The 13,890-nt window shown below is 39.5% G+C and overlaps 1 protein-coding gene across 4 annotated transcripts in view; it reads right to left on the reverse strand.

The window, feature by feature from the left end:
* The window catches only part of LOC127416863 (neprilysin-like), a 92,588-nt gene that overhangs the window by 57,205 nt on the left and 21,493 nt on the right, over window positions 1-13,890 (reverse strand). For 3 of the 4 annotated variants that reach the window (XM_051656444.1, XM_051656445.1, XM_051656442.1), the window contains one exon: window positions 2,437-2,607. In XM_051656444.1, coding sequence (XP_051512404.1) covers window positions 2,437-2,607 — 171 coding nt within the window. Of the gene's footprint in view, window positions 1-2,436; window positions 2,608-3,036; window positions 3,379-13,890 lie in introns of those variants that run through there. The other variant, XM_051656446.1, reaches the window with a different exon arrangement.

The following is a 13,890-nucleotide window of genomic DNA, read 5'->3' on the forward strand; positions in this document are numbered from 1 at the left end:
GACACAAGGGGACAAGGACAGGCCGAAAGGGAGGACCTTGTACTGATACGCCCGACCCTCGAATGCAAACTGCAGGAAGGGTCTGTGTCGAGGTAGAATCGAGACGTGGAAGTACGCGTCCTTCAGGTCTACCACCGCGAACCAATCTTGATGCCGGACGCTCGCTAGAATGTGTTTTTGCATCAGCATCTTGAACGGGAGTCTGTGTAAAGCCCGGTTCAGTACTCACAGTTCCAAGATTGGCCGTAACCCACCGCCTTTCTTCGGTACAATGAAGTAGGGGCTGTAAAACCCCATCTTCATCTCAGCTGGAGGGACAGGCTCTATCGCACCCTTCAGTAGGTGGGTAGCGATTTCCACGTGCAAATTAGTGGCGTTCTCGCCCTTCACCAAGGTGAAGTGAACGCCGCTGAACCTGGGCGGATGCCTGGCAAACTGAATTGTGTAGCCAAGTCAGACGGTCCGGACCAGCCATCGCGACGGGTTGGAATTCGTTCAAGCTCTGGGTGAGGGGGACCAAGGGGACAATCTTGTCGGATGTACCGGCGGGTGGGGCCTCGCGGCAGGGCGGAGCCTGAGGTGCCACATCGTGCCGTGACCATGCTGAGTTCAGGGACATCAAAGCACTTACCTGGCTCCTTGTGACCACACCCGGAACAGGCATCTGCTTCCTGCGCTGGGCTCCACGCCAGGCCACGGTGTTGTAGTTGCAGGAGGACACCCTTGGCGATGAGCAGATGGGGTGCGGGGTCTTGAGCCGCGCCGGGGTAGGATGTGCCGGATAGCTTCCATCTGCTGCTTCACCGCCGAGAACTGCTGGGCAAAGTCCTCGACGGTGTCGCCGAACAGGCCAACCTGGGAAATAGGGGCGCCAAGGAACCGTTCCTTGTTGGCCTCTCCCATCTCGACCAGTTTGAGCCAAAGGTGGCGCTCCTGGACCACCAAGGTGGACATCGCCCGCCCGAGAGACCTCGCCGTGACCTATATTCATATTGAGGTTGATCGCCGAGCTCAGCTCCTGCATCAATCCCGGGGTGGAACTACCCTCGTGCAGTTCTTTTAGCGCCTTGGCTTGGTGGACTTGCTGGAGAGCCATGGCGTGCAGGGAGGAGGCAGCTTGTCCAGCGGCACGGGAAAGCATGTCCATCATCTCCGCATCAGCCTGTGACTGGGCGACCGTACCCGAGCGGGGTAGCCCAGCTGAGGCTTCCACATCTGACTAGACGAACCCGCTCTCCGATGCTACGCTCGAGAGCTCATCACCTTCGTGGGCTCCGAACAAGAGGTCGAACTCGCCGTGAGACGATCCGGCAGACTCGTCTGGAAGCCCGATCAGGGCAGACGAGCGTGCTGGGGAATGTGAGGTCCGTGGAGGGATACTCGATGGAGGTGGTCCCATTGGGGTCCCCAAATCGCCCCCAGTGCTAGCCTCACTGGCCTCATACCCGTAGGTAGAAGGACCAGGGCGGGGAGCCGCTGGGGTGGCTTGCTTTCTTACAAAGGCAAGCCACGACCGCATCGTTGCCATGGACATATTCTCGCAATGAGTACATGACCCATCCACGAACGCTGTCTCCGTGTGGGCAGCGCCCAGACACGAAAGACAGTGATCGTGACCGTCAGAAGGCGAGAGATAACGACCGCAACCAGGAATAACACACAAACGGAAGGGCATCTTGAAAAAGACGTTCCGTGTGTGCCGCTCTTTTAGAGAAATATACTCTTTTTTTAGAATATACTCTTTTATTTCTGCCGAAGCGCCCAGGGGCATTCTCTGCAGTGCACCAGTGCAGACGGGGGAGAAGCCGCTGAAATGCGCCGTCAGATCCAGCAGAGGTGAATGAACAGCTGTGGGAATTCAGCTCAGTGAGCATCAACCGTTCGGCTCCGAAGACAAAATCTGAATGAGTGGTTGCATACCAGCTTCTTTTATACCCGTATGTTCGGGGGAGTGGTAGCCAAATACCACTAGCCAATTTTCATTGGCCTTTTTTCAAAGACCAGAGGTGTTTCGGGGTCCCAAGAGTGACCTCTAGTGTCACTACATCGACACAACATCGAGTGAGTGACAGATAGGGAACCTAATTTATCAAGAGTATTTCTTGAGATTTTATCTCCCTAGTTCTACTGATAGTTCAACATCAACAATAATGGTATCACTTTACAATAAGGTTCCATTTGTTAACATTAGATAATGCATTAAGTATCATGAACTAACATTTAACAATATCTTTTTAACAGAATTTATTAATCTTTGTTAATGTTAGTTAATAAAAATACAATTGTTCATTGTTAGTTCATATTAGTTCATGGTGCATTAACTAATGTTAACTAATATAACTTTTGATTTAAAAATGTATAGTATATGGTGAAATTATCATACAGCACTTCCAGTAAATTATTAATACAATTCTGAAATAATGTACGTGCACTCACCTTTGCCACTCTGTGTGATGAAGAGGATGATGAGAGACACAATAATGACAAAGAGTAAAGATACAATTGTCAGGAGGCCAATCTCCAATGAGGTCCAATGGGGCTTTTTTTTCTGGGTGTTGTTGTCAGCCATGGTCTGCTGTCCCTCTGGAGCAGCTTGTAGAGACTCACCTGAAAATTTATAGAATTTAATTCACATTAGTTCAGTTCACTTCAATTGTAAAGCATTTTTTATCATATTGTCCCAAAGCAGTTTTACAACCCATAGTGACAAAGGCAACTTGTGGCAAGAAAGTGGCAAAAAATCAAAAGAGAATAGTATCAGCTACAATAAACAAAAGTTTGATAAAAACATTTCCTTGATAAGGCTGGTCTCTATGATTAACATATGTACCTGTAAAAAGTATTGAAAACCTTTAGCTTGTTTGTACTGAAGTCACAGTCCCTTCTGACTTACTTTGCAGAACATGCTTGTTTACCAGCTTTCAAAGATGCAGTGTCCACACTCTGAGCTGTTAAGTTTATCACAACAGGCAATTAATCATTTATCCCCCTACACCACACACACACACACACACACACACACACACACAGACTTACAAGCAGAGGCAGAGACCTGACTCTGCGGACAGGCAATTCCTGCTGTGTAGGCTGAGATGACAGGACCCCGACCTGGGGACAAAGTCTTTAAGTCTCCCTTTGAAGGAGACTATGACATGAAACTCTCTTTCACACACACACAGCTCAGCATCACATGCATACACACACAAACCTAGAATCACATTCACTCCGCACCCCTCTTTACACACACAGTTTTATTTCTTCAATTCCTGTGGTCTTTATGGAAAATGGCTCTTTAGCAGTAGGGGGCTGTTTTTTCTTTTGGGAAAAGGAAGGAAAAATGTCAGGGCTAATTTGGCTAATGAGTCACTTGTGGCTAATTTGTAGTTCCAGGGGGCAATGGCTCTTGTATCAGTAACATCTCAACTTCTGCATGGGTTAGATCCGGCTGATTAATCTTGTGAACTTTTAGAGAAAAATGTGTGACTGGTGTAACTATTTGAGGCAGGGGCTGGTTTTATAACTGCACTGCAGTTACTTATATTTAATATAAATGATAAACTACTTGTACAAATTTAAGCTGAAGGCATACACCCTTTTAACCACACACTTGATTAGATCATGAAAATGTTCATGTTCCTCTGTCATATGAAAGCATTTGCATGTGCAGACAACCCTGTCATGTCTTGTTAGCACTATGTGACTATAGCAAGCAGCAGATCATAAACAATTGCTATGATGTCACCTGAAAACTATTGGCTAATAAAAAAAAGGAACAATCCTTTCAATACGTCCAACACCAACTTCCTGTTTCAAAAGGAGGGGGCCACTTTGCTTAAAAACCATAGATTATGAGTGATTGTCTGCTGACTGTATGGTTGACCGAATGTTCGGGAAAGCAGTTTGCAATTTTTTTGTGATTTTGTTTGTTGGCGGTAATTATGCTGACATTAAACACTTAAACTTTACGTACTCAGAACTACGGCTGAAAATGCTTAGTATATGGTGTTGAACTGTAGTTTATTGGTGTCTGCCACATGTGCCTATAATAGAGCATTAAAGAAACAGAGAGTGATGTACTGTGAGCTGGATAATTGAGAGGATTAACAGCCCACAGAGCTGCTCCAGGGCATCCCACTAAACAGGAGTTAACATGTTTTAATTTAGAAATCCACTCTTTATTGCATTTGAAGAGAAAAGTCTCAATTTGCATTTATTTATTTATTTATTTATTTATTTATTTGGATGTTTGCTTGGTTGGCTGATTGGAATATTGATTACAGTTGCCTGAGAGAAAAATATTTGGTCAGATAGTTACATAAGTTAAAGTTGGAAAACCAGCTCACTAACTTTCTTTCCTTTTTCTTTAACATCTGTTCTACATCTGCAGTAAAACGAATACCTGCAATGGACATCCCTCACATTGGAACTCATTATGTCTATATAATTCTCTTTTTGTCCTCTGAGATATTCTAGGACTGTCCAGTAACCATCCAATTTTGTCTAATGGACAACATCTAAGCTCATCTGCGGTCATGGACAAAGTCTTGCTGGGTGTCTTTACCAGCCCTGGTCTGTGATATTTCCCTAAGTGGCAATGCAACAGCTTATGCATGTCCTCTGCCTCCCCACTGTGGACATGATCAGAGCTCATTGCACAACTGTTTTTCCTTGTGTATCTACTCGTGACTGCGGCAGGACTGGAGCAAATCAGAATCAGAGTGTCTTCTTCAGCTTTGAATGACTTTCTGAATCCATCTATGGCACACAGGCAGGGAGCTTCTCAGTAAATTTAGATTATTTTGAAAGGGGAGGGAGAGTACATGAGATAGTGGCAGATGCATCAACTGCCACACCAGGCATAATCCTGACACGCATGGAGAGCCCCAGGACCCCCGGATCGGATATCGTCTGACGTATGTGCAACAGCAGGGAACCAAACTGCCTTAGCAGGAGAATTACAATCTCCCTGGAGGACTAAGGAACAGGAAGACCTTTCAACCTAATCTCTTCCAGCTTAGCCATGCTGGTGTGTTTACAAGCCAAACTTTCATTAGACATCTACGTCAAGAACATTAATCCTATTTTTACCACAGAAAGTAATGGCAGAGAATCATAATTTGTTTAAGGGATTTTTACCTGCCTTTGCTTTTTAATAGCCCCCCTTTTGTTCATTTATTTTTCATCCCCAGAGGAGATACATTTTATCCCTGCTTCTGGTCTAACTGAATGCATTTCCCATATCCAACAGAAGATGGTATTTAAAAAAAATAATAATAATTGTACAGATTCTTCCAAGTGGAACGAATCAGTTAGCTTATATTACAGAGATAGTTTGATGATAGTGGCTTGAATGATAAAATCAATCCAGTTCCATAGTTTGTCACTGTCATTGTTAAAGGTTAACAGCCAAGGAGACACTCTGACCAGCAAGCATTAACATTGGCTAGCTAAGACACACAAGGATGGAATGTAAGCAAATATAAATTGTATCATATTTCACAGCGCAAACTGAAATTAATAAGCAAAGAAAAGCACGACAAGTAAGGGATAATGTACAGTCAGCTGGTTGTTATTGCAAAATAAACCCCGACAGGGTGATCAGGACCCAGACATGAAGCAGAGGGGTCTAGAATCATCCTAAAGGGGCTTATTTTGCAAAAACAACCAGCTGAATATACATTATCCAGCCTTTTACAAGATTACTTGTAAACACTGGACATGAAACATTGACTTAAGCTGAAATTATTTTATTAGCTTACTTGTAGAGATTGAACAGTGATTCAAGAAGCAGGAAAGACTCGCAATATCCAGATGACCGGTCTGATTCGTCTTAATCCCCAGATGTGCAGTTGTTACTCAGAGATATCAGACCACGAGACAGCACCACTGACCAATCAGAATAGAGTATTCCAGAGCGCAGTGTAATAAGGAGTTTTAACATTATTACCTTGAATGATGAAAATAGACTGCTGCCCACCATAATCACAAGTCCAACCCAGGCCCAATATTTTATTATAATATTAAGTCATTATATCAAGTCATAAGTTGAAAAAAGAAAAGAAAAATGGGACATTTATAAGCTAAATATTGCTTTTAACTAGGGCTGAAACGATTAGTTGAGGTTATCGACAACGTCAACAATAAAAAATTGTCGACAAAAATTTTCATTGACCAATAGTCGTTTGATCTCATTTAACGATCACATTCAACTTTAATGATGACACGCGAGAGCAGCACTGCAGTTCGCGCCTGATTGAGGAGAGGAAGAATTACACAGCTCACAGACCAGATGCACTCCAAACTTTCCAAACAGCTTCAGGTGATGTAGATTGCAAAGTATGAGGGAATTTTTATGCAAAATACAAAATAAGTAAATACAGAAGCACTCTCATTGTGGAATAAGTGGAACTGGAGCTGCCGCTCCGCTGAAGCAAAACTTGCGTGTCGAGCATCTTTAAAGGAAACACCCCAGCATTACATCTTATATGTAGTTATATTTAATGCGTTATAGCTTTATTAAAGTTCAAATAATACGGAAGCAGATCATGTAAATAACTACAAACTCCGAAACTGGCATTTCTCTGTGCGGTCAGCACCTCTTCAATGAGTTGCGCTAATGTCCAAATCTAAAGGGGAGAGATTGAAACTGCACGGCTGATGCACACTCTATTGCTGGGATGCTCATCCCTCGAGCGTGCACGCTTAATGCAGCTAGATCATAACGTGATGGCTCGCGACTTATTGAATCATAATATATGTCATTAAGAAGAGAGAGTTTGTTTTTTTGTAAGTTAAAGATGGATTGAAGTGAACAGAAAGGTGAGAGAGGGTAGTCTTCGCCCCATTACACACTGCAACAAAATACGTTTTTGATTTGTTTTTGTTTTGGCTTGTTTTCCAATATAAATATCTAAAACTCCTTTAAAACAACATACATTTTCTTTAGCAGCTATACTGCAGAAGAAAAAATTGTTATCTGAGAATGATGAATATAGTATTAAAAATACTTAAAATATCTAAAAATCCTTTAAAAATGCATTCACCTGAGAAGCAGCATATAAGATATTTAGACTTGCATATATTTTGTATATTTTGTTTTTACTGCATTCGCAGAAGTATAAACAAGTGAAAAAATACACTTATATACAAAATACTCTTCTATTTAAGATACATTCTCTTAAATCAAGTCTAAATATCTTATATGTTTCTTCTCAAGTAAATGTATCTAGTTTTAAGGATTTTTAGACAATTTTAAATGGAAAACAAGACAAAAACAAAAATGTTTGCAGTGAATATCTTTACTGAATTAAACTTCATAAGAATTTTTTTTTTCTTTTTTTTTCACTTTAATTCAGTGAATGTCATTTAGAAGTATTTTTAAAAGATGATTTTGTCCTCTTTATTGTTAGTAAGCACGTTTAATACAACCTTTTAAGTAGGGGCACAAGTTGAATGATCGGATAAGAGCTAATGATTCATCATTGCAATAATCGCCAAATAGTCGAATAACCGTTCTAATAATTGTAGATTAATCGATTATCAAAAAAATCATTAGCTGCAACCCTACTTTGAACCAGTCCTTCAGATGCCATTTGTATTCCATCAGCCAGCTACGGAATCATTTGCATAGGTTTTTGGAATATCAAAAGGCTGTAAAGGAGACTATCGGTACTGCCAGATGAGGGCATCTTTGTAGACAGGATGTGATGCAAACATTGAATTTGGGCATGTCCAACCTCTGAATACAGCTTCTTAAGGCAGCATTTTTCAGCTTTTAAATGCAGCCCACCAACTTCTGACTAGCAATAGCAAGTAGAAAATCCTGGTAAGGACAACACCCTTGAAAACTTCCTGTTTTAAAAGGAAATATGTCAACACAGGAAAGAAAACTGCGCTCGTCAAGCCATTGCATGGGGTATTTCACAAGAGCTTCTGTCTGTTTCCTTGTTGGCACTGCAATGGTGAATCATATAATTGGCTATAGTAGCTGCTGTCTGCTTCCATGTTGGCAAAGCAATGGTGAATCCTCTAAGCATGACTGTTTAGACAAACACATCCACATATCCTCCAGATGACTTCTCCATCATAGTGTAATGCACAAGTAACACCCCTAGAAAACTGTTATGTTTGTACAGCTCATTGGTGTACAGACAGTATACATCTGTATCTAATCCACACTGTTTACACATCCAATCTTAAAAGTCTTTGATCATAGTAGGCTCCTGAATTAGACTATATTTCAATGCTGTTACACTCACAAAAGTAGCCCAACTGCACATACTAGGCTTCAAACACTTAATAGATACTGTAGCTGTATCCAGAGGTCCATAGAAGAAAACGCATCTCCAAAAGGTCCTTTTCTATGTTTTGGCGCTCTGGCTGAAGCTTGTCAGTAATACATGACAAGACATTTGCAATTATTTTAAGTTTTAAGTCTTACAGTGCTCTTCAAAATCAAACTCTGCCAGCTGGGACATTAGATTTCTGCATTGGTCTCCACTGCTAGTCTCAAATTGTTTCCAGGTTTCCTTGTGCAACACATTTTCAAAACCGTTCTCACATTTCAATACACACTATGTATAAGGGTAATTACACAATTTCCCATACACAACTACACACTCCGCTTGTCTGTTTTGATTCATCGTTGATTTTGACTTCTTTTGTAGATTCGTTCTGTGACCACTTTTGCCAATTGAGCGCAACAGTGCCTGCCTACCTTTTCAGACGTCTGGGTTCCTGAAGTATTTTTCCCATTCATTTTTTGCATAGACTTTCATAATATCCTCCATGAAAGAGCTGAAAGCCACGAACCAAACCAACCAGCACCGAGGTGAATCACAACATTACAAACTTTGTATTGAGGCAAAAAATTATTTGAAAATCGGACAAAAATACAAAGGTACAAGACTGTGTACTAACCGTCTCTCACACAGGAATGAACAACAATCACATGAAGCGTTGCGAGTGATGTAATTGAATAAAAAACGATGGGAATAAATAAAAATATTGTTTTTATTTTGTTGATTATGAGTATAGAAACAATATATTTCACATTTATTGCTAAATATTCTGATATGTACAAATGTATAAGTAGTTTAAGGGTGAAGGGAGACAGACTCTATTGGCTGCAGTTATCTGATTGGTGAAACTTTCTCTGGTGGAGCATGTTTAATGTAGTTGTTCACCAGGAATTCCACTGTCAAACAATTTTTAAACAATGAAGTTGACTGATGGCAGCGGAAGCATATCAATCGATGAACAACCTCGGACCTCACGGTAGGTCTGTCTTTAAAGGTTTAAAAGTTAATAGGATTTTTACTTACAGAACAAGATTGTTACACTCTATTACATGTCAATGCCAGCAGGTTGTGAAAAATATTTTATGCTGTAATTGAGATGACTCAGTTGATTAATTCTTCACAAAATTGAGTCATTCATCACTGAAACAATGCGCTATTTTTAATTGTTGGTGTAGGTAAACAAGCACTAGCTGGACGTCTTTGCCCATCAGAAGCAATTCTGGTGATCTGCGCCTCAGTGCACCTATGTGTTTGCATCATGTTTCACTGTGCTATGGACTGTGTATGTGCTGCTAATATCAGCATGGACTACTTGTGAACCAATCATAATTTGATTCAAGCTTTACAGTGGACACTTGGTCTTGACTGCAAAACATTAAGTCAACAGTTTCATTCATGAATATTTCAAATGACATGACTGTTTGATGTTTGATGGTTATGGTGCTCATGTGCTTGAGTGAAATTTAGTTTTATAATGTTGTGGAGCTTGTTCCTTCTCTTCCAGCTGTGTTTCAAATATGGCTGTATTTTAGGGGCTGCACGATGTTAGCCAATCAGAACAGTGGGCATTTACATTTAAGTTTATAGGAGACGCTGAGGGTAAAACCATGTGTTTGAGACAGAGGGCCAGAGACAGTGTGGAAAATTATCATTTATTACTAAACTTTGACAGTTTTGATGCAAAAAATTTACATTATCAGTGGACCTCAGGGAAGATAATAAAATTATTTTTTTAAAATAGCATTTCATGACCCCTTTAAAGTTCCATTCAAAACACTCGTAATCATGGTGTTCTGAATGCCAGCTTAATCAGTGCACAAAAATCATTATGGATGGTAAGAAATTGTTAATTCATAGGGTGAGGTGAGCATGTTTTAAAAAGCATACTAGAAATGCATCATATAGTGTGTTTTTATTGCATCTAATCCAAACCCCCAACCTAACTTCAACCATAAACTCTTGAAGGCAACATTAAAATGTATTACTGAATAGGGTGAAATGAATTGCTAATCCTCTTGCTTGTAAGGTGTCAAACATTGCCAAACATTGATAGTAAATGTTATCTGATTAGGTACAGAGAACAAAAGGCCAAACAAAAGAAGAGGAACAGAAAAAAATGAAGATTCATGCCAATTAGGCAACATCTGTTATCATCAAGAATACACAGAATGAAAGTAATACTGAGCAAATATCAGCAAATGGATGACTGGAAATTGACTTACTGACATTTTCCTAGACAGTGAACACGAAAGATGTGAACTGAAAAAAAATTGTAAAAAAAAATGGTGAAAAGTCTGGCAGCAAAGTTTCCAGACGGATACCGGCAAATTACAGTAAATAACCATACCACAAAATTACATGCAATAAACTGTAAAAATATAGAGCAGATTTTAGTCAAAATTAAATTACAGTATATTATTGTTGATAAATGTTCATTAAACAGTCAAAAAAAACTAATATATTATGTCAAAATACATTAAAAACAACTACCTTTCAGGTTAATCTCTGTAAATTTAGGGCTTTTATTGGTACTTTATGAAACTGCCCAGTCTATCTACAGTAATTTCCTATTAAAATATAGTTTTTTTCATGTTCAATAACTAAGAAATAATGTATAAAAACACAATAAGTACATAAAACCAAAGACAAATGTCTGCACATTTACAGTATTAATCAGTCATTTTACAGAACTATTATATTTTTAAAAAAGTTGATTGGACAGTGGAAAAACAAGCATAGTACATAAAAAATAGCTACATTTAAGGCCAATCTCTGTAAATTAAGAGTATTTAGTAGTTACTTTATGCAACTGCCCCGTCTACCTACAGTTATTTCCTGTAAGATTTTTGTTTCTCCAAGCAAAAAAAAATACAACACAATGTATAAACACAGAATATGTACTTTTAATTTATGACATTAAACAGTCATTTTAGTGAAGTGCAAACAAATATTTATTGTTAAACATTTTCATTTGACAGTGGGCAAATGAACATTTGTTCATGAACAAGCTTGGGATGTCAGAACACATGAAATATAGCTACATTAAAAGGCAATCTCTGTAAATGTAAGGTATTCAGTAGTTATTTTATACAATTGTCCAATAAAGTGTTTTACTGCCAAAATATTGGTTTTTATGTGAAAAACTAGGAAATAAGTAGAAATACTTAAAGGAATAGTTCAATATTTTTAACCCTGGGCCCAAAGGACATTTTCATGATCCCTATTTCTAGAAACCCGAACTTCGCTAGCTCCCCTGCTCCACCTGTCCGGTAACAGAGGGAAGACCCCTCCTACTCTACTGCATGGCATATGCGACAGTCTTTTAAAACTATGATAAACGCTTTTCAAAACAGGACGCTCACAGTATAATCATACCAGTGTCAGTATGTTATTCGCAAAAATAATAAAAAACTAAGTTTTCTGGCAATAGTTGTGTGCTATTTGGATAGGAACTATTTTTTCTCAAATGCACTACCTTCTCAGCCGGTGTCTGCTCCACGAGAGCCAGAAGAATCCAAAAATAACTGCTGACAGAAAGCTTTTTTTTTTTTTCAAGGTAACATACTGACACTGGTATGATTACACTGCAAGCGTCTTGTCTGGCAAAACAACATTTATCATTGTTTTCAAAGACACGTATGCCCATGCAATAGAGTAGGAGGGGGCTTCCCGGCGTTACCAGATGGACGGAGCAAGGAGCAAGCGAAATTCTGGTTTCTACTAATAGCGATCATGACCAAAAACGCCATTTGGGCCCAGAGTTCAAAATACCAACCTATTCCTTTAATAAGTATCTACATAAAGAGAAATGTCTGTATATTTACACAATCAGACATTTTAAGGATTTAACCAGTTTTTACACATTCGTTGTTTAAATATAGGTTTGAAGATGTACAAATGTCAGTCATTATTAATCATACTGACTGCAAATCTCTGTTTACACTATTCAGTTTTCATTTTGAAAATGTCAAAATGCTCAAGAACTCAAAGTACATCACAAGTTGCTTTTGAAAGCAAATCTCTTCACATTTACAGTGTTCAGCTAACATTTAAGGGATTTACATCAGCAATCCACAGTCTTTACACATTAAAATGCAAGTATACAAGTTTTACAAGTGTATAAAAACTAAATAGTAAAATTATAGTACAATTGACTACTTTAAAGAATCATTTTCTGTATTATATTTGTACATGCTTAACCACACATCACATATGTCAGAGGGTTTAAACTCAGGGGGTGTTATTTTAATTTATTTCTTGGCATAGTGGTGAGGCACTTTAAAGGATAAGGCCAGTGTGCAAAATCACAGAATCTGTGATTTGGTCATTCTCTTTATTTAACTGACAATAGTACAAAGAAATGACTTTTAATATTTTTGCTGACCAACTTGATTGTATTTTGTAAATATAAGCACATTTTATATTTGATGCCTGCAACACACTCAAAAAAAAGTTTGGACAGGGGCAAAATTCAATCAAAGTTTAAAGTTTATAGAATATTCAAGTTACACCATTTTGAAACATTCCACAATAAGCAGGTGAATTGGTAACAGGTGAGGGTATCATGATTGGGTATAAAAGGAGCATCCACCAAAGGCTTAGTCTTTGCAAGCAAAGATGGGTCGTGGCTCACCACTTTGTGACAAATTTCGTGAGAAGTCAAATTTCTGAATGCAAGATTACAAAAAATGTAGGTCTTTCACCATCTACCATACATAATATTGTGAAAAGATTCAGGGAATGCAGAGAAATCTCAGTCCGTGTAGGGCAAGGCCGGAAACCACTGTTGAATGTGCGTACGTAACAAAAAAGGAAAAGGGCCCGAAGCAAAATTTTGGGCACCCTGCATGGTCAGTACTTAGTAACACTCCCTGGCAAGTATCACAACTTGTAAAAGCTTTTTGTAGCCAGCTAAGTGTCTTTCAATTTTTGTTTGGGGGATTTTCGCCCATTCTTCCTTGTAAAAGGCTTCTAGTTCTGTGAGATTCTTGGGCTGTCTTGCATGCACTGTGCTTTTGAGGTCTAGCCACAGATTTTCGATGATGTTTAGGTCGGGGGACTGTGAGGGCCATGGCAAAACCTTCAGCTTGCGCCTCTTGAGGTGAGGGTATCATGATTGGGTATAAAAGGAGCATCCACCAAAGGCTTAGTCTTTGCAAGCAAAGATGGGTCGTGGCTCACCACTTTGTGCCAAACTTCTTGAGAGAATTGTCAAACAGTTAAAAAATCAAATTTCTCAATGCAAGATTACAAAGAATTTAGATCTTTCACCATCTCCCATACATAATATTGTGAAAAGATTCAGGGAATGCAGAAAAAATCTCAGTCCTTGTAGGGCAAGGCCGGAAACCACTGTTGAATGTGCGTGACCTTCGAGCCCTCAGACTGCACTGCATGAGAAACTGTCACGCTACTTTGTTAAATATAGCCACAGTTGCTGCATCAAGAAATGCAACTTGAAACTTGATTACGCAAGGAGAAAGCCATACATCAATTCTATGCAGAAACGCTGCCGAGTTCTCTGGGCTTGAGCTCATCTCAGATGATCCAAAAGACAGTGGAAATGTGTGCTGTGGTCAGATGAGTCCAC

This window comes from Myxocyprinus asiaticus, chromosome 26 (assembly GCF_019703515.2).
Source record: "Myxocyprinus asiaticus isolate MX2 ecotype Aquarium Trade chromosome 26, UBuf_Myxa_2, whole genome shotgun sequence".
NCBI lineage: Eukaryota > Metazoa > Chordata > Actinopteri > Cypriniformes > Catostomidae > Myxocyprinus > Myxocyprinus asiaticus.